Source organism: Hyposmocoma kahamanoa, unplaced genomic scaffold (genome assembly GCF_003589595.1).
Source record: "Hyposmocoma kahamanoa isolate Upper Pololo Valley unplaced genomic scaffold, ASM358959v1 92, whole genome shotgun sequence".
Taxonomy (NCBI): domain Eukaryota; kingdom Metazoa; phylum Arthropoda; class Insecta; order Lepidoptera; family Cosmopterigidae; genus Hyposmocoma; species Hyposmocoma kahamanoa.
In genome coordinates, this window is record NW_020654748.1 from 5,166,964 (window position 1) to 5,189,758 (window position 22,795).

The following is a 22,795-nucleotide window of genomic DNA, read 5'->3' on the forward strand; positions in this document are numbered from 1 at the left end:
TATCAAGACGGAACGAAGAAGTCGTGGGCTCGGTGGTAAACGGCAAGCCTATCCATAGTAGTTGCAGTGACACTCAGAATTTTAAATCGTAATGTAATTGTAATTTCACCAGCTTATGTCACCTATTTAAACCGCATTAACAAATTTACTCAACCAACATTCATTTTTTACATTACATGGACATGGCAACACTAGAGAGTGGAGCTTAGTATAATCTGTGTAGATTGAAGAACTATACTAATAGAATGAGATCCTCTCTATCTGAAGTGTATTAAACGCCGTGTGTTTGTTGCGTACCCAATATTAAAATTAAAAAAGCCTTTCAGAAACATTTTTATATAACAATTGGAGTTATTAAAGAACTTGATTAAAATGTCATTTTAACCAATATTTGCCTGCCTAAAATCCTAAATTTAATAAAATTTTGGGGACCATACGCACTCCTCCAAGACTCAATTTTTTCCCGGGACGCGGAAATGCAGCAAGCTTTAATTACTATTGTGGAATTCTTTCACTTTTAAAAAGGCCTATAAGCAGTTATGGATAGAGTGTGAAATAGCATGTACCTAATCGAATTTGCTGACTCCGCGCACATGATTTCTGTATTTGAAATCACATTCATAGACTAGACGATTACATAAAGGTATAACAGAGGCTCGTGGTAAATGGATTACAGACCGTTTGCCTTCACATACGCTGTTTATACGGCTTCTTCGAACTTTGCATGAATTGCCTACTTAGGTAAATTTTCTAAAGTCCAAATAAAATAAATGCGTACAATACGACGAATAAAGATATTGATGATCAAAACCATTCGATTTGTTTTGCACTTGCAAACACTTGCATTGAAAATGCAATTATCTTTTCTGATTCAGCGGTTTGTCGTCACTCGTCACCAAGTGAGTAAACAAAGAAACGTTGGTTTGAAAAACAAATACACGGCATTATAGACCCGTAAAGATAGTTTTCATCACAATTGCACGCAGATTGTCTGATTGCATGCAGGCTAACTTGACTATAGTGCCCCAAATAAAAGGCTCGGGCCTTTTCAGCCATAGTCGTAATGAAAAAATACCTCAGGGTTTTATTTAGTGTATTACAGTCAAGTTAGCGTGCATGGAGTCATACCTACTATTTACGTGCAAGTGAAAAACATTGTATGTTTCACGGGAAGTACGGGAATTACGAAACTCGACTCAGAAAGCCCTCGGTCTTCGACTTTGGGCTTCTAATTAAGTCTCGTTCGTAATTCCTTATTTACCGTCCTTAATACACAATGTACAGTTAAGTTCCAGTTTTACTTTTCTAATAAAAATATAAACGAAATTAAGATCTTTTGTCTTTAAATATTCAAATTCAAGCTATTGGAATCTCTTTTATTCCAATCATCAGCCGTTAAAAAAAATATTCTCGAACTCCGAAGAAATTCGAGTCCAAAGTAAATATTAAACGAGATAACGAGTTACGACATGCAAAACTTAATATTTATTTAGCAAAAGGAGCGCACTTCAATGGATACAATTTTGTATTCAGACTACATAACTTACGTATCTACCTAGTAAACATAATATACAATTGTGGCATGTCTTTGCGTTCAAACAAAATCTTATCAATAATAATTAACGCCAAACTAACAAAGTCACCACTAACAAAGTGAATATTGGCGCAGATAGGAAATATTCAAACAATATTTTATATTTTTTCAAAATTAGAGACTATGTGTGTACTTAAACACTCTAGAAGAAATACTCTCACGGACATAATTTAGAGGAACGATAAAAAAAGATTGAATTATGACAACAATGCTCATGAACAACTGGCCACATATACCATAATGTTTAATTTGAAAAAAGAATGACTTCAACAGTCGTTTAATTTCGATTAAACAACCTATGATTCATTTGAACGTTGTTATCATAATTTCCTCTAAGTATGTTCATTATTACAATGTTGATTATATGTATTTATAAGAACGGTAATTATAAAAATGTGTCGACACCGGTATGTAAATGCAAAGAGGCACAAGATAATCCGAGAAACGTTATACATACAATGATAAAACAGAACTAACTCACATTGATGTAGTAGTATTTTTTTTTTTCAAAAATACCTTTCCCATTGATGTTTAATTCATGTGCATTGTTAAATTGGTCATTAATATAACCATCGTGATTTGTACTGCCTAATGATTCTAGCTTTGAGCATAAGCAATCCAAGAAGTTTATCATATTATATGATAATTACTTTAATCTATTGGGTTGCTTACGCTTTTATTAAATGGAAATTTGTGATGCCACGAGTGGTTAAATCGAAATACTTGAAGACTTAAAAACGAGTAACTCAAAATCCGATCCAGAAATGTCTTTTACAATTTATTTAATTCAAGTTGGGTGATATGGGTTCTATAGATATCAAAGTAAAGTAATAGAAATACGAATAATAGTGTATTGATTACTTTGAACTAGGGGCGAGTTCCACTTCCCTTCTAAAAGGAACTAAACCCAGTACTAAAATTCGTGATTTCTCTAGTAAAATTTCATTGAAATATCGTTCATATTGTGCATAATAATTGGTACTTTAAATAATAATAACTGAGGATTATTTATAGATAACATCAGTTAGAGGCTATAACAGCAATCACCCAATTTGAAGCTTAAAATATTAAAAGATAATACATCTTTACGTCACAATTCCATGCACACCATCAACAAATTGTATTTATCACTTCGTGTGTCATGTTCATCTTTGTTTCTCTCTTCTTGCATCGATAAAGAAAAAATCAAATGTACCACGCGGTGTCGACGGTTATGGCGATGAGGTAACTCTGCCCAGTGTGCCCTGTAGGTGTCCGCCTGGTCAATGTGTTCTCCCACTCTTCTAGAAAAATTGCTCAATCCTTTTGACTGGCAAAGGTAAAGCATGAAAATCTGCGAGTAATTTTTCACTCTATCATCATGTTTGAAAATTGAAACAAAACAACTCGTGAGCCCTTATTGCAACAGATAACCCAAAATGAAAGATCTCAGTGTGGAAAAATATTTATTTGACAAAGCATCAGCTTTCTTAGAATTTCCATTGTGTTCAATATATTATGCAAGAACAAATTGTACAATCGCGGACAACCATCAATGTATTAGGTAATTTAAACACTATTGAAAGTGCTGTATTAGCGGTACTTTAAAGTGGAAAATTGCTCACGCAGATTAGAGCTCTATCTAAGCCGGCCATTTCACGTAGCGTTATATCCAAAAGCATGCGTCTAAGAATGGCCAGTCACACTAGCTTTACCCTACACCTACAGCACTCCAAACAACAAAAACTTTGCTCTTAAAACACAGCTTCCAGCTTTATCGCATGAAAGTCTTCGATCGATGTTGTTTTGCTTTAAATGTTGAATCACAATAGAAAATAGTTACCTGAAGCCAAGGTTTTTAATCGAGGCCATTGTCAAGTCATTAGACGTTTCAACCTGGGGTGATTACCTTACCACCCATTCCATATATCTCCCCTTGACCTTTGTAAGAATCGATATTATGACGTATGTCAGTGACAGTAGAATCTACACTTGATAAATTACCCACTACACGAACTCGTTTGCTAGTCCGACTACGCTACGTGTAAACAAGTGTCATGTTTTTATAGCATAGATTGCTCATTTACCTTTGAGTAATTATCAGGCCTATTAGTGAGTCCGCCAGTACTCAAGTGACTAAAGACTAAAGAAATGAAATTCAGGTACTATTTATTTGGTTTAAATTTGGTTACGCTTTTAGGAGGAATGGTGCGGCACGTGATGCTATGCGCGGTGGGGACTCTGATGTCCATAACTTCCAAGAATACACATACAAGAAGATCACACCTTGTGATGTTTGCTCACAAGTACTTAGAGGTAAGTGTTTTTAATAATTATTAAGTACATAAACTTAAAAATTTACAAGCAAAAAATAACTATGCGGATAATCTGAACACCCTTATTAATGAAGGTATAACTGAAGGTATATTCAGCGGAATTACCACCTAGGATAGCGGTAAACCTGTTCAGTTGGATTACTTACTTAGAATAGCGGGAGAGGGCGCCCTGCGGCAAGACAGATGGTAACCTAAGAAAGGTGGCTGGTAGCGGCTGAATGCGGACGACAGAAGACAAGGAGAGTTGGCTTGTTCAGAGGGAGGCTAATATCCAACAGTGAATGTGTGTAAACTGATGATGATGATAGCGGTAGAGTGTTCCCTTCGGTGAACCGCGTCTGTAAACAATATTAATAGACGCGATTTGCGTAGACAGGCAAACAATATTTACCTTTGTTTTGTGCCTAATGCTGAAAGTAAATAAAGAAAGAAGTGCCTACAGTTAGAAGACATTGGAACTATAAAAGATCTTATCTTAGATGACAGTCTTGATGCAAAGCGAAAAGCGTAAACAGATATAAAAGTTACAACTTCATAAGTCCGTGGCCTGGCACAACGCTTTTTCAGAAATCGAAAAATAACGACATTATGTAGTATAACAAAGAAAGGTATGTTTTACTTAACTCGTACCTTGTACCGATCGAACCACGTACAATCATTGTGTAGCTACAGTTCGACGAATAGTCGTAACTTTCGTACTTCATTACGGTTAAATTCGCAGACACTCGTCTTCGAGAATTTTCGTCAAAGGGTGAAGGAAAGTTATACGAGAATAAAGAATGTAGCAAATAATCAGAGCAATTATCGAAGTTAAGGAAGGGTATTCCCAGGATCTATTGTAATTACCAGAGAACATCCAAAAATTATTTCTACAAGTACTCAAGTGCGATACCTCTCCAACTAGAAAAGGTTGGAGGTTAATTCAGATGAAAGGAAATAGAACCGTAAAGGAAAGAGACTTGACACTTATCACTACCGAAGCCAAGGTTATCAACATCTGTTTTTGCTTGAAGGTGATTGAAAATGTATCAACAAAAAGATTATAGTTAGAGTGCCACAAAATGTAAGCGAAAGCCATTAACGACTTCAATACGGTTATAAAAATGTAAATGCTTTTAGATGGATTGGATACATTATTTTAATGTTCTGAAATGGAACTGATCGACTGTCTTACTTAGAAATATACCTAACAATGTATTCGGCAATGAAACGATACAATGGAATAAATTTAAAATAAACGTTTGGATCAATATTGTTTCGACAGGAATTACCTATAACAATGAAAAGAAAAAATATGCCAAAGGTCGGTAAGGTTCTCCAGGGATATACCATTAGATATACGTACTTGTTAATTTGTCGGGTAGGGGTTGGGGACGGATCTACAACGAATTTTGCAAACACTTCTTTTTCGTCGTTGCGATACGAGTTAATTTGGGTAACCGTAACCATGAATTGAAAACATTTAGAAGTGAGTGACAGAAACAGGTCTGGTTTTTGTCACAATGCTTCCTGAAATTTTGCGCAAGTCTTCAACACGTTATAGAAGTATACAGCCAAGTTTTTTTTTTCTAAAGCTTACCCTTGCATGTCCCTCTCGTTATAAAGGCATTTGTAAAAGGAAAAACCACCGCTAATCCAGTTCAGGCCAAACTTGTAATATAGATCAACCCAAATCAAAATCAACCCGATTCGCGTTTTTCGCGAACCTATTGTCTGGTGCCGTTGAACCACAAACACTGATTAACGACCCAGTGCCAATGCTTTCGGGTCACTGACATTTAACTTCAGCGACAATACCTATCGGTGTTGTGATTGCAAAATGGTTATAATAAATTTTCACGCAGGCATATAACATATTTTCGCGTTTAGGCGAGGTATTTCAACACGAGTCTACATTTTAGGAGGTGTGATGTGGGGGGGTCACTCCTCACGTCCCGCTACTCGCGCGCTGTAAATTAATATGAATAAAATATGAACCGGTGGAGAAAATTAGATACAGATCCGACGTACAAGCTCCCGATGGCGACTAACGGAGCAGCGGGCGGCGCGGCGTATCGCTAATCCGCTCGGCTATTTGCAAATTTTGAGTTAAATGTGAACTTAATAACTGATAGGGCTTCAGTTGAAAACCAAAATGTTGCATATTCTCTGTAGTACTTAAAGGGAAAAACCTCGATTGTAAAATTATGTACAAAGTCCGATATTTTATTTTCAAATGGTTCGTTTTAGACTTTTATTTTTGCCTGTTTTCAGTATTTTATACGATTGGATAAAGTACAACCTATCGTGAAATACATTAGCACATTCTTTAGACAATATGCTTAGGTGTATCGTATATTTTTTGTAAGATCGTTATTTAATAGTTAATTCCTCAACCATTTGATCAAGCAAAACAGTTTTTCCCGTTTGTCCTCCAACGACTCGCCTTAATGCACCAAAATACTGGACTATATATATACCTAAAAAATACAATTAACAATGAAATTTAGGAGTAGGTATATTTCGGATATCAAAAGCAACAATTTAGAGTACTTTTTGCCTTTTCCACCTTTGCATGCTTTGAAATTCGGACCCAAGATTTGTACAACAGTTTTACAAACATTGAGTTCCCCGGTTTGTATTTTTTTTAATGTGGGGGATCAAAAATATTACGAATTCAGAAGGTCTCAAAGCAATTTCATTTCGAACTACAATCAGGCTTCTGGCGCTTTGACTTCTAATAGACACCTTCTACAAAGTTTAATTTCGTGTGCTAAAGCTGTCTTTACTCTAACTTGAAGTAAAAATAGTTCTCAAGGCACAAATTTGCAGACAACGAAAGTTTCAAATTGAGTTTCTGAGCACAAATACGAGGTAACTAAATGTCTTAATAATCTCAGCATTTAAACTCTCATTCAAGAATTACGATGACGGACATAATATTGCGTTTAACGGAGAACTTCACAGTGAATACTCGAATGATGGTTCTACTTTAGAAGTTAAAACATTAAAATGTAGTATTTTAATTTTACTGTAGAATTGAATTAAACTTTTTCATTTGATTTAGCCAGAAATCATTGGATAATTTGAAGAAATAGCGCTGTAGTCATGTACTTACAAATAAGTCAATGGCTGTAGTTACTTAAAGTCAATGGCTGTAGTTACTTAATAGATAAAGTGTTTTTCGTGCAAATTGTAGGACATCGGTGATCTAAAACTTTATTTGGTGACAGCTTCAGTCACGAGCAACAATTGTCTTTGTACAATGAACCAGTATATTTTTACTTGACATTGGCAAAATTATTGATTATTTCGATGGGGCCATTGACTTACAATTATATGGACGTCGTGTCCGCGCTAAAAAGTGTCCGCACTTGTAAGGCGCTAAAATCGTATACAGAGCGCCAAACTCCGCTTTAGTCTTCATTTGTTCGACTGACAGCGCGATACTGCGATGACATTACAATTTAAATTTCGAATAGGTTGACTTGGGACATTTTTTTCGTGGTTTTTGTATTAGACCCGTCGTCCATTTATTTGTAAGTCAATGGATGGGGCCATAACATTTAAAAGAAGAAGAAGAACCACACGACGCGACCATTATCGACATTGACAAGTCTTGTCATATTAAGATTTGCTGTGACCACAGACCAAATAAATATTTCTTTTTTCCGTGGCTGTGCCCAACTAATTGTGTCTTATATCAGTTACGCTGGAAATGTATAATTATTATTTTTTATTTGCACTCTATATTCTAAAGTGCGGTTTTGTTGTCAAATAGGCCACACCCGGCAAGGTCTTCGGTGCAGATTATGTAAGATGAACGTCCATACCGACTGTATGCCTCAAGTCGGCAAATGTCAGACGAAATCGCGACTCCTGCGCCGCCAGAAAAGCACCTCCGAGATCGAGGCCCATAGGGTACAGGAAACCGCTTTTGAAGAAGAAAGTGAGTAACTTCTATTACAATGTTAATGCCCATATTTCAAATCTAGCTGAAGAATAATTTAAAAATTTATTTTATGACAATTTGATAATTGAGGTCATAATAAATTTTTAACAGATAACGATTTCAAAAGCAATTGATTTTAATACATGGTTACTCTATAATTTAGTCTATTGCCATAGAAGATGCCATCAGTGGTTGTGGTAAGTGGTTAATGTTGCTCATTGAAAATTATGTTCCAAGATATGTATCTCAAGTACAAAGATAAGTTAAATTATCTCACATTATTTAATTTACTGAAGTGACTTTCTTGTGCAGTAATAAATTTACATTTCAACACGACACACCGCTCTAAATCATCCAGCTTGCAAAAACTACGCCACGATTTGCATATATACCTACTTGCAACAGCTAAAGATACCACAGTCGGAAGTTGTAACCTCGCATTGTCCAGGGGTGGAGGACGGATGGCTGCCGGGACAAAGGCTCACTAGAACGGTCGAGTCCAATGACGATTTCGATAGCTACTATGACGAGGGTACAGTATGAGTCAGTCAGGTGTGACCCTTCCGCACCCTCCTGAAACCAAGAATTATAAACATTAACTATTGACAAAACCTGACCAGGTTGATTATTACCCGTGTCACTTACAGAGTTCTTCGAGAATATAAACATACTAACCACCAAACACTACCTTTGCCTGACTCCTACATAATAACCTATCGAGTTCCATAAGATCGTAGTCACGGCCATCGAGACATAACTCTAACCCGATTTCGCTCGATGCTCAGAGGAGGAAGTGGATCAAACCTACCAAGTTCTGAAGCGGGCCAACGAAATAGCGAAGCCGGGCGGCGGGGAATCGCGCGGGGGCCCGGTAGTGCGCGTGGTGGCGCCGACGGCCGAGGAGACGCCGCCGGCGCGCTCGCCGGCGCGGCCGACCGCCGGGCTGGCCGTGGCGCCGCAGCCCATCTCCTCTAGCTCAGGTCTGGCGCCGCACCCGAGCTCGCTCGCTTCTCCGCTCGAGCCGCGCCGTAGGCCGCCGGCCGTCGCCTGCCACCACTCCGTTGTGACGCGCGACGGCCGACCGGCAGCTTCGATTCACTCGTTTTCAGTAGCGTCGAGTTGTTTTTGCACGCATTCCTTTTAGTCGCGGGCGCAGGGCGGGGGCGGGGTGCGGTCAGTACTGAGCGCTGCTTGTCGGTAGGCGCGGCGCGGCCTGAAGGCGGCGTGCGGCGGCGACTCTTCGCCGGCGTCAAGAGCTTGTCCATGTGGGGCTCGAAGTCGCGCCGCGGCTCGCCGCAGCATCGGTCGATTTCTCTACCAGAAAGTACGCGCCCAGGGCTGCCGTAGCGCAACGCTCTCTCAGTCTCACGGCTGCGATACAAGCTTTGTCTGTCCCGTCTTTCTGGGTTCCGGTGCCTCGTTTAAGTTGTGTGTTCCGTATTTTTCGTTTATTTATTTTGTGTTTCGCAATTGCGGTGTTAGTTTTTAGAAAATAGGAACTAAACTAGACGAATCTCGGCAATACACCTTTAGATGCTTGAACCTGCCCTTAACGGGATATCATTTCATACAGATACATCAATGAACATATAAATGTCACGTTTTCCCTGTTTGTCCCCTTGATATTTGGTTTATTTTGTGTTGTAGTATTTAATTTGTTTATTTTTATTTATTTTGTTTCGTTCGCGTATTATCTTTGCAGAGCTGGAGCAGACGACGACGCGACCTTTTGGCCAGCCCCTATGTTTCGTTAACGAGAACGGCGACCCTCCGCCTTCAATTCTCAAGTCCACAGCCAGTGTCAAGAAAAAATAATAGAGTTTTCACCCTGACGGGCTTGTGATCATGAATCATTTCGCCACTAAGCGAGCACTGACTCAGCGCGGCCACGGTTTGTCCCCGACAGCCGTTCCTCAGAAGTTGAATGTTAATTACCCCGAAGCGCCCCGCGTACTGTGATATATGTATATTGTTACTGTTACAATAAAAGTCAGAATTCAAGCTTCCTTTTTCTGGTTTACCCACGTTTGCACTATTTCATTTAAGTAATGATTCGATCGGATCCGCCTGAGGCCTTCGCCGACCAGCGTTGGATGTAAGTGGTGCATGGCTTGGCGGGCGTGTTAACGGCTGCATGCGTTTTTCTTTCGGAAATACACAGCTTAACACTAAACTGCTAACATTCTGACTAGCACCATATAATCGTGTCCATAACCCTCATTTTACTTTCATACTAATTGACTCACGAATTAACGCTGAGCAAACGAAACTCTCACCACAAAATCTATGAAGACATTGTCGTCATATTCTACAAAACATTTGATATTTCATTTGTTTTCGCTTTGTGTTCAGCTTCTCATTCGCCTTTTGTTTTCACTATAGTTTTAAAAGGGTAGTACATCCTCGACACATGTTATTACTAAATACTATTATAGACTCGTTCCTGATTGTCCACACAGGTTCGATGAAGAACTCCAAGAGTGCCCAAATGTTGAGGCAGGCAGACCGCACCAGTCCCTTACCTGGTACCAAAATGACGTATTTAATCAAATCCCCGTAGACTTCTTTGTTGATTAAAAGATTCGTTGCATCGACGAGCATTTTGACATTTCGTTTAAAGTCTCATAAGACAACACCTTCAATAAGGTTACGTTTACACTTTGATTATTATTATATATATATTTATAAGTAGTAAAAAATTCGATATGTACTAATTTAGTGATTAGTGCATTACTTACTACTTGCTGAACATTAAGCACGAATAAAATGTACTCGCATTATTGAGAGTGTAAACATGCCTTTGCTATTCAACAAACGCTGCTGATGACGAGCTGCATTCAATCATAGATTTTTATTGATTACTTTAGTACGTATTTTGGTAATTAAACAACACTTAAAATATCATACTCTAAACGAAGCTTCATAGTGGCACTTGAAGTACTGCACACATCATTAAAGAACATAATTGTAGGTAGAGATTCATAAAACTATCAAATTAAGTAGGTACGTTAACTGTAGGATTTTGCGATTTTTCTCTTTATTTCTTCTATTTCTTTTTACTTCAGTCTAATTTAGATTATCTTTGTTTCGTAGTCAATTTTATTTGCATTGCTTCTGCACACTTTACTGTTGTGATTACTTATAACAAATTTGTACGATTTGCCTGCTCCCGTATTTTAGTAGTACGTAATTACTAAATCTTGAAAGTCGAATTCATTAGAATATAAATATTTGCCTAAATTTGAATCTTTACGGAAATTTCGTCATTGTTTCAAAGGCAAGAGTCTCATTCACAAAGACCTGTCTGGACGCAATGTCTAAAAAGCCATATTTCTAAAGCACCATACAAAATTTAATGATTTGAAGTTTATACTCATCCATGCTGAACTAAACTCAACATTACATTTTCATATGCCAACTTTAAAGATCTCTGTGTAAGGATAGAAAGGCCTAGCTAACAATAGGAACACCTTTCGTTTTTTATCTGTCTGATTACCGTTCTAAGACATTGTTACATTCATAACCAATTCTTAAATATGTAAAGCTTTTTCTGATCACATAAAGGATAAAATGACTTTTCAGGTACATAAAGCAAAGGTCATTCTATTTCTCTGATAGGACCTGATGTATAATATGAGTAAGTGCTACAAGCTCAAACTACGTGACTGTTGTAGCGCCGCATTCGCCGAGACGTCAAAAGTTGAACCTTAGAATGAAGAGCCTATCCTTGGATTCACCGGAGTGTGGTGAATTGAGGCGCCGCCCACCACGAGACCAGGGACCTTCGCAAAGCAGTCGTGTGCTCTGTACGAACATCGCCCGTAACAATAATTTCGAGTCCAAACAACCTTTTTTTTTCTCTTTACGCTTAAGTCCATGCCAAATTGGATGATTTGCAGGCAGTTTTACTGTAATCCTCATCAAGCTCTCTGGTCACATTTCATACAGAATACTTAAGGGCCAAGCAGAATAATATTAATAATATAATATTCTTTATTACGCTTGTATATCATCCTTTTTGGAAAAGGCTTTATCGGGTGCTTGCGTTAACGCTTTATCGCACTTTCGATTCTTAAATTAAATACGAGGAATTTACTACTAGCGACCACGCTTACAGTACGGTTTTTTGGACTCTGGTAATTTTTATGTCAAATTGTAATGTCAGCACACGCGATGTTCAGCTCCAAACATTACTTCCCTTTGGCTTAGCTTGTGTGTAATAGAATGTAAAGTTTTTTTGTGTTGTCTCTAGAGAATCTCCATATATGTGGTGCGCTTTCGACGTCGCTCAAAGGGAACAAGAATGCGATTTTCGTGTTCTTTGATATATGTCGGCATTCCTGTTGTTTTCTCAGCTATCGATGTTACCAATGTGAGGATATTGTAAAAAAAATTCGGAATATATTGTCGCATATAAAAAAATATTTTAACACTGGTGTCTTTGTCTGTAATCAAAATTTTCGGTCACGATAAAATTACATTTTTTCAGAAATTCACCATAAGGAAAAAATATGATCTCAAATTCATTTAGATTCCTCACATGTTCAGTTATCCGAACAACATTAACATCTGGAATCTTATTTTGTTGCATGTTGTTCATAATTTTATTTTTCGTCTTTTTTAGGTAGCGGCAGAACGCTTTGCATGAGGCATGGTTCTCAAAGAATTAATAACCACACAATACATAGTTATAGAGTGCGTTCTTTTTCATGTACGTGCACGGTCTTTTAAATTTTCACGTGCCATGGTTAAATAATGTCAGTGTCAGTATAAAGATCGGGCATTTTCGTAATAAATATCGATAAAATGCCTATGAATGAAAATCCGTTTACGCTCAATATTCCTTCTAGCCATGGTTTGCTACAAATGTTAAAAAATACACCATATTATTTATTAGTGACCTTGTCTGTCTGCTGATACGCCATTGTTTGTCCGTGGTGATTATTAGATATTGTGTTATGAGATAATACTGTACTTAATATGGCACTCGAGTTTATGTCCGCTTTTATAAAGCTCTGTGTTGTCATAATACGTAGCTGACAGCTATAGACATTTGTCATTTTAATCAAATACTAGTTCGCCTGGAGACCAGACTTACATTGAAATTTTATCCTATAAGCCTAAAAAACAACATGAATTTTGGGTAACATCACCTTGAACTATACTTGACATTGCAATTTTTTTAATATGAATTATCGATTCTATAGATGTGATCGATGTTGTTTCTCACGACCTCATTATTATTTCATAAAAGTTTGGCCTCGGCCTTGCACTGATCTAACACAGAAAATCGTATTCTATCACAGTTTTATTTTTGTATCTTGCGTATTTGTATACTTTGTGTGTAAATGACGACATGGCAAATGTAATGATTCAGTCTAATTGAGTATTTTGTTTGTTATAGGTACACGAATTCATTTCACGAAAATCAATATTGGTTGTACAGTCATAATCGAAATACAAGACATTTTTAAATTTACGAAATCTGTACATTGAGGATGTTGATTGATTTTCATGTACAATCGGTGCCCTAAGATAGCTGACCCCCTAACCGTCTATTTGGTTCTAAGTACATCAGCGTAAAGAAACGTGTATAACCAGCTTAATCTTTATTCTGTGAGCCGTAAAATCAATTTTGTGATGACTTCCTGACCAGCCACATATGGGAGACGTACCAAATATCGGATACTTTTTGAACATTTGAAAAAACACAAATATAATATTTAAAAATTTATATTTATTGCAGTCACAGTCATTTTCTATCTAAAGTCTTTACATTAGAAAATCAATTAAACTTATATCTATGTTCATTTCATCAACGATGTTTTCACACGTACCTTAACAATGGATATCCAGTACAGGGTATACTATTTAATGATCCTTTTAAATTTGCAAAAGCAGTAAGCAAAAAAGTCTGAACGGTCGTCTTATTTAATGATCCCTATCTAAACAAATAATTAAACATTTGATTATGAAAGACACTATACAACGAGTGATGTAGGTACCCCAATATCGGATATCTAATTCTGTGGATACCTAGGTATCCAATATGGAGGTAATTGTACCATAATCGGTTACGAAAATGTCATCGCTAAAATGCGTTAACTTCTGTATTCTAATTATGCGCCTAGCTGGTATATAACACTGTCACAAAATATAATATCACATATAGTACTCTAACAGCGTTTTGAAGTCAAGATCTGAAGAAATCGTTGAACGGTAAAATACACTTTGAATGTTGACAACGAACTGAAAGCAAAAATGGCGCAGACAACTAGCAAAATATTGGTAACTTACATTGACGAAGTAGTTCTAGTTTTTAAATAAAGATGGTGTTATTTAGTTTTCATTATAGCGGGATATCCAGTATTGTGCACGTATCCAATATTTGGTACGTTTCCCCTACAGTCGGAATTCCGTTTCGAAATTCCGTTTCGGTATTTCGAAGGCAGTAAAACCATACAAATCACGGACTTATCAATTACACACATACAGTAGTATTCCGTTGGAATTTTTTTTCGTTTCGAGATTCCGTACGTCTTGTGTATTTGGGATTCCTCACAGAAAAAACTGTTCCGAATGCAAGTCTTCCACAGATTTTGCAGGGTGGCAACACACGGTCGTAAATTTAATACATAACGTCTTTCAACCGAATCTTGTTATTCCGAACGGAAATAAATGTATGTGTGTGATGCATTTCCGGAATCTCGAATCGATGTTCCGAAACGAAATTTCGAAACAGAATTCCGACTATTTGTGGCCCATCTTATTGCATCAATAGTTTATAACTTTTTAAGAAACTTTAAGCCAATTTGATCTTTAATTACATTACATAAATACAAATTTCAACCAAATAGTTGGAATTCCTTTACACTTTTCTGTTGAATGGGTAAAAAGGTTCTCAGGACCAAAAGGTTGGCTAGAGAGTTAGGTATCTTAGGGCATCGACTATGCTAACGTGCGTGTAGATTAAGTCCATTTGGCTAAATTTTCATATGATAGTCGATAAGGAGAAATGCAAGGGAAGAATGATTCATTACAATTGCAAACTCAACAACTACACACATACTTACTAATTTCTTGATATATCCAGCCCCGTCGTCGCCAGTACATAGCAAGAGACTACTAAGCGCCCGTATAGGACGAATGAGCAGCGTAGAACTACCCGATGAGCCAGACAAAAGCCTGTCTTCTAATAGTGCCAGTCCTTGTCCTTCGCCCGTCAAGCAACATAGCGTAAGTTTAATGTCATGTCATATAATAACTAATAAATAAGACAAACATAGCATAACTCCATAGAGTTAGCGCCATCTAGTTAATTTGTTTATTATTACTAGAAATCAGAGAAGCTTTATAGGGATGGGCACATCGACCAACAAAACATCGATTATTCGTTTTGATAAAACAATCGATGTACCGATTAATCGTGGCTCAAAAATTCGATTAATCGACAAAATATAAATATTTTAATTGGTCGCAATACTTCGTATTCTTGTTTGTGATTTTTTTTAGCTGTGTAAGTTAAATTTTATAACGTTACTTTCATCTCTTACGGTCTACAAACCCTGCTTCTTTGTTTACCTGATTTCTAAAGTTAAAAAAACTAAGTAAGTATAGAGAGAGCTGGACAATACTCCATTAAGTCTAAGCTAATAGTACCAGGGTTTCTAGAATAACCTGGGAAACACAGGTGGCGGCTCAGGCGGCTTGCATAGGAACCTCGTAAGATGACCCTCATTCGCCGCCTTATTTCTAATTACACAAATTACAACAATATAGTAGTATAGACACCAGTATTAATTATAAATTGTTCAAAGGCGGTGCAGCCAAATTTTATGATTAGCTTATGTAAACCATCTTTCTGGTGCCACGGTATTGCGCGCAAATCTCATTTTTGTAAAATCGACTTAATAAAATGAACATTTTTATTTAAAAGCGGTTATATTTTTCCAATATTTTAACATCTTTATAAAATATTTTTATGAAATTGTTTTTTTTATTTTGAAAAAATCGGTATGAAATCATCGATTATCCGATTAATCGAACCATATGACATCGATTAAAAACATCGATTATTCCACAAAAACATCGATTATTCCGATTAATCGATACTCAACCTTAAAGTTGAGTGTGTGCGTTAAGCTTTGATAAATTGCAGCTCGTCAATAATACAAAACAAATTAGTTACAAAAATAGCTATTTGGTACTCGTCGCGACATAGGAACTAAATACCCGAATACGCTGTCTTACGAATCTTTCTTTGCTTGTTGCAGATCTTTGGTTTTGGTTTTTTAGCAATTTTCTTGCCGTAGCGCCATCTTTGAGAAATCTATGAAAACGTTGTTTCACTAGCGTTAGCTCGATGTTTAAAACATTTTGTGCCCAATTTATATTTTTTTTATTTTCAAATGTATTTTTAAGTACGTACAATCAAGAGCACGTCAAGCTTGACGCTTTGTACTTTGGACCGTTCTTATCGTAAGCGGCATACAGACTTAAACCCAAGTCTTAAAAGAGTCAAGCTTGACGTGCTCTTGACCCTGTACAAAATCCTAATCGAGATACTATTTTGCGATGCTGCTGGTGTAAAAATGTTCATATGTATGTGCTGCATTGGACAAAGGTTATTTCGGTGCAGCACGAAAATATTTAGCTTTTTTCAAATTATGTTTAAAACTGTAGGTACAACTAAAATAATAAAACGCTACCATGAATATTTATTGGTAGTCGCGAGCGACTGAATTCGTTTAATGTGAACATGTTAGTTCTTACTGTGACCGCTCGTTGTGGTGCCCAATTTGCCATATTAAATTGACAAATCGTTACCTTGGATGAACAGGGTATCAACTCAAACATTTGGACTTTCTACTTTAAAATGCAATCCTATTAAAAAAAATCGAGACTTTCTAATGAACAAGGTCTTATCTAACCATCGGGCGTAAAATGGCGCGAGAGGCAGGGTAGTATCTTTGAACTTTTTGCACGTTTTGGCCCCAAACATTGAGCAACACAGTCGTATTCAGTATTAAACACGAAGCTGTAGTCGTCAAGACGTTGTCGTTCGTGGAACAGGGTATTAAAACGAAAACACGGCACGTGTTCATTATAAGGCAAGTGTATTTTAAAAATATTTATTTCTGAAACAATGACGATTTTTTCAAGGTAATACCTTAGAATAATAACGCATTGAAACCTAGCCCGCACACGCTAAGTGAGGCAAGTTAGAGGCTTCCCAAAGGGCCTACACGAGCGGGCGGGCTGTCAGTGCTCAAGGTCAAAGTGCACCGCGAACAGCTCAAAAATTTTTGCTAATAATGACGAAATGTGCGGTAAATGGGTGTAAAAATAGAACAGGCAAACATAAAATAGACACTATCATCACATTCCACATGGAAGTAACGCGTTTCAACTTGTACATATTTTTATATAAATATTCACCGAATTACCGAAAATTAATTTCGTTGCAACAAGACACGAAAATGTTGCAAAGTAACGGATTTCTTTCATGGATTTTTCAAAATTGGGAAATTTTGCTATTCTGTTTCAAAATAATTATATTACGTAATTTTTTGAGAATAGGCAATATCGCGACGGCTGCAGATTTTTTTTTATTCTAATGTAAGTGTGCATTTGACTTCCATTTCTGCAAGTTAAATGCGTACAAATGTTGTTTACAAAGAGCAACCCCTAGAGTTTCTTGCTCATATTTCTCGGGGGAATCTGCCTTACGAATGAGCGGTAGAGTTTAACTAATGTGACGACTTCTAGTGTAATAATGCTTACCTATGAAATGAAGATTATTTTGATTTTGATTCTGGGTATCGTTTACTGGGTTTTTTGAAAAATCGTGCCCGCCATCTTGAATTTAGAAATGAGTGCCATATTCGTAATGAGCACCTCGAATTCCTCGAAAATGGCTACCATATTGCATTTATTTGAAAAGTCGTGTCCGTCATCGTGTATTCAGATATAAATGCAATTACCAAAAATAAATTTAAAAAAATTCTTGTCACTTGACATTGTCGATCGACAGTAACGATCGACAAAACCGAGCATATCTGTAGGCACCTGATCGACATTGTCTATCGACAGTAACGATCGACAAAATCGGGCAAATCTGTAGGCACCTTTAACTTAATGATGAGTTACGCAAGATACAATTTTCCCACTTTTGAGGGAAATGTTATTCCATGGCATCATTATTTGTATACTTGTGTGCGTGCCGACGAGCGTAGATACAAGTTGCTTACGCCTACATGAATTCGGTTTTTGCCTCACTTGTGACAGTTCGTTTGATATGAAACTATCATTCTATGCGTTATTATTATTCTAAGGGTAATACCTTTTTAGAATATTTTAGTCATTGAAATGTTGTGGTAATCTATAGTACAGAGCAATTTTTTGAGATAGGTACTACTATGTTCCTCAAAGTTTTATCGAATTGAATATTATTCCTTCATTTAAAAGTATTAAACACGAATAGTTTAGTTAAAATTCTGAATCACAAATATTTTATATTCATTCATTCAGGATTTTGTCAAAACTACGGAACTGATAAGAATAAGAAGTATTCGAAAATACTGTTAAATGTGTAGGCTTTAAATACGTATAGGTACCAAAGAACAATAGCGGCTGAAATAATGCTAGTAGAAACTTTAAAATTCCTCTCCTGAAAAATCTGTGTTTTTGAGATAATATCCTGTTCATCTGGACCAATGAAATATAGTACGCAGTTGCTTATGACATTGTTAACTAGAGGTCGACGAACGATACAGTAATAGAATAAAGGACCAATTTCACTTTATTACGTTTAAAATTGTAAGACGACGCTACGGTTATTGTTAATATTAGACAGAGATAATAAAACGAGTTCGTTTACATCGTCACTGTACTAAACACTAAATTGGATGTAAACAGAGTAACGGCGATTTTCGACTCAGGGTGTAACAATAAGTCCAACCATAGTTAACTTTTTTAACCGACTTCAAAAAAAGGTTTTCAATTCGACTCTATTTTTTGTTTGTGCGTATGTGACTTGATTACTTCGACATTTATGAATCGATCATTTTTTTGCTGGGAAGGGTATATCTCAGTAGAGGTTCGACTCAAATTTGAAGAAAATATTCCACCTCTAAGCGTGCCAAATTAGGGGATGAATCCGACAAACTTTAGAGGTTGGTTTTTTTCTGTTAGTATAAAAGTTATAAATATTTGATACTCTTTGGCAATCAATATAATTTTAAATTCATGAAGAAAAAATTTGGTTCGTAATACCTAACTTTATTTTAGACAAGCATTTGACAACTATTACCCTCTATGACATTCCTTCCAGCACCTCCTACGTATCTCTAATAGTTTCCATGATAGAAGGCTTCGAAATTTGTACCATGGCGACCATCTTGTTTATTTGCATTTCGAACATTTTTTACTTTCTGCAGAAATTGACCAAGGTACATCTCATAAAAATGAACAAATATCCCCCACGTATAATAGTTTTTGCAGGCCGTTGATCACTCGTTTAGATTTTCCTCAATCAGGTCTTCTCATATTTGATTCTTTAGCTTGGAGCCTATTCTCGTACAACTGTATAAATATCTTTTTCCACCATATCGGGAATTTATTTATATAATAGAACGTGCGAATTTTGCGTGGAAACTTGATCAGGTCATTTTTTGTTGTTTACTGTTGTTAATACGATCACCGACTACATATTTTGTGTCGTTATTAAAGAGGCGTCATCTTATCAAATCCCTGTATCTAATTTATCCTTGTAAACACAACTTATATAATATTGGTTGACACCGACGTGACTAAGCTTCTCTCTCTGGAGACAGAGAACAAATAAGTAACTAGAACGAACACTCTCCGCCCCTCCCTAGCTTTAGATACCACACCACACCCCGCACATTGACTGTCACATAGACTGAACGAGAACAAAGCTGTCGACGAGCCGTTTTCGCGCTAAGACGGCTTTGATATTTGAATATAGTTTTCATTTATTTATTACGAAATTTCTATGTAACATCATTTTACGCTACTATTTATAATGTAGTTGTAGTATTGTAGTTGTGCTGTGTACGGCTGCTTATAATCATCTAAACGGGATAAAGAGAGGAATTATAACTGTGCGCCTGAGTTGTCTCCTGTTCTCACACGCCTGTACCGCCTCTCACTTGAGACTGGTGTAGTTCCCAGGTCGTGGAGGCTTGCAAAAGTGCAACCTGTGCCAAAAAACCGAAGGAGATCTGACCCTGTCAACTATAGACCTATCTCAGTCACTTCCATTCTCTGCAAGACTATGTAACGTGTACTCTACAACCGTCTCCTATCGTACCTTGAAGACATCAACGACCTCCTCAGTGATCGCACGGATTCCGACGAGGGTGATCTACTGGGGATCTTCTTGTGTATGCCTGTCACATATGGAGCGAGGCTATAGAACAACAAGGCGAATCACTTGCAGTGTCTTTGGACATTTCTAAAGCCTTTGACAGGGTCTGGCTAGCAAGCCTTTTAAGTAAGCTTCCCTCTTATGGGCTTTCCATTGACCTTTGCAATTGGATCTCGGATTTTTCGAGCGAACGTTCGATTAGAATGGTCTTAGAAGGCTACTCTTCCGAACATATGGCGAGAGCTCCTCAGGGTTCCGTACTGTCTGCAAATCTCTTTCTGCTGCATATCAATGATATGTTAATTCCAGGTACCTTTGCGTATGATAATGACAGCACAGTTCTAGATAGGTACTTTACCAATGCAAGGGTCAGTGGAGAGGAAATCCAGTCTTGTCGAGAGTCCATGGTTAGCCGTTAAGATTTGACACTCAAGGCAGTCTTCGATTGGGGCAATGCCAATCTTGTCAAGTTTAACGCTACCAAAACACAAGCGTGTCTATTCTCCACAAAACTGAGTCCCTTTGAGCTGACTCCGACTGTTCGTGATATATCCATACCGATAGCCGTCTACTTCCAGCTACTTGGAATGGACCTGTCGTCCAATTTGAACTTCGGCAGATACATTGAATCCGTGACCAAAAATGCAGCAAGGAAGCTTGGGATCCTTTCCAGGTGAGGCGTTACTTTACTCCGGGACAGTTGCTTCAACTGTACCAAGCACAAGTCCGTTCGTGCATGGAATACTGCTGCCACCTTTGGGATGGGTCTGCCACATATCAACTTGCCACTTTGGATTCAATTGACAACCGTGTCAAGAGGTTTATATGTAGGTGACTCGGAATTAGTGGAGGCGAAGCTGCAGAGCCTTGCACACCACCGTAAAGTTGCCTGCTTATCGGTACTTTACAGGATATATCACGGAGAGTGTGCGATGGAGTTACACAATTTAATTCCACCTTCCCCTTTGCATCACCGGGGGACTAGGCGTAGGCTTGGGTTCCACCCCTATGTTGTGGATATTCCAAAGATTCGCACGAAGCGTTACGCTTCCACATTTATATGGCGAACGGCTATGGAGTGGAATTCCGTGCCTGTAGACTTGTTCCCTGAAAGTTATATTGGGTCTTTTCAAGGCGAGAGTGAATAGCCATTATTTAGGTGTGCATACTCCATCGTCGACCTCATCGTCACTTTCCATCAGGTAAGATAGAGATCAAATGCGCACTTATATTTTATTTTAAAAAATCGCCGTGCTATATGTAGTAGTAGTAGGTAAACAATTTTCGACCGTAGTATGGAGTGCCCGGGGTGTGCTGGAGATTTATTTACATTGAATATACAATATGTAGAAGTAAATTAGCAATTTTATCTATTTTAGAAGAGTAATCGTTCCCAAGTCAGAGAAAGATCGGTAGGTCCTAAGATTATCGAAAATATTCTAACAAAAGTTTTATTTATGGAATGTGTGTACGTAACTTAACAATAATAAATGCTGAAGTAAGGTAAGACTGGATTTTTTTACAATCCGAAAAGCTGCTGTTACTCAGCTTCTCGCGTACACCTTACCCATTCTTTCAAAGAAAAGTTGTGAACTTTACACAAGGATAATATAGGCCCGTTCCAGAGCTTTGTTGTCGTTGTGGCCCTACAGTGCGATAGTAGGACAAATAATAGCTTTTTCAACTTGATATAATATAGAAGTTAGTTTATTTACTTGCTACAGTTTGGATATTAATATAAAACTAAAGGTTTTGCTTAGAATTTATATTTGAAAAATAACACATAAGAAGAAAAGGTGTGAGTGGCCCCCAATAGGGCCAAAGGGAAATTTAACTGAATACAGCCCTGATAACAAGCTTATGAAAATCTTTTTTACCAACAATGTTTAAGTAATCATGTCTGAGGTCCTCACAAGAGATCAAACTCGCCACTTTATGTTTATAGCTACATTAAATATCGCGCGAATATTAACCCCAAAGCTATGATTGTACAGACTTGGTATCTTATCTTAATTGATGTATTCTTCCTTCTCCACATACCTTCTGTAACTACGAGAGTATCCAACGCTTCTACTAACAGAGCACCCTCACCCTTGCGTCCGTTTCTTTACTGGAAAGTCGTGCTTTCATATCTGTAGCCCATCGCCAAAGCCGCAGGGACGTCAGAAACGTCACTAAAAGACATGTGCGCGTCGCCATTGTTCTGAAGAATTAGATCGACATACATTGACTTACAAATAAATGGACGACGGGTCTAATACAAAAACCACGAAAAAAATGTCCCAAGTCAACCTATTCGAAATTTAAATTGTAATGTCATCGCAGTATCGCGCTGTCAGTAGAACAAATGAAGACTAAAGCGGAGTGTCGCGCTCTGTATACGATTTTAGCGCCTTACAAGTGCGGACACTTTTTAGCGCGGACCCGACGTCCATATAATTGTAAGTCAATGTCGACATAAAATAGGCGCAGCGAAAACTTCTTTCATATTAATGAAGTAACAACTTTCTTGTTAATTACGTCTCTTATTTCAATATTTAATATTTCCGTATAATTGAAGTTAA

General features: G+C 37.4%; 1 protein-coding gene across 4 annotated transcripts in view; it reads left to right on the top strand.

Moving 5' to 3' along the window:
• Positions 1 to 22,795, top strand: part of LOC113236813 — a 409,563-nt gene that overhangs the window by 381,709 nt on the left and 5,059 nt on the right. The window contains exons 13-18 of one of the 4 annotated variants that reach the window (XM_026473010.1): positions 3,774 to 3,889; positions 7,670 to 7,837; positions 10,300 to 10,365; positions 11,515 to 11,646; positions 12,465 to 12,551; positions 14,934 to 15,076. In XM_026473010.1, the coding sequence (XP_026328795.1) occupies positions 3,774 to 3,889; positions 7,670 to 7,837; positions 10,300 to 10,365; positions 11,515 to 11,646; positions 12,465 to 12,551; positions 14,934 to 15,076 (712 nt within the window). Of the gene's footprint in view, positions 1 to 3,773; positions 3,890 to 7,669; positions 7,838 to 8,288; positions 8,373 to 9,542; positions 10,366 to 11,514; positions 11,647 to 12,464; positions 12,552 to 14,933; positions 15,077 to 22,795 lie in introns of those variants that run through there. The other 3 variants (XR_003310980.1, XM_026473007.1, XM_026473009.1) reach the window with 3 other exon arrangements.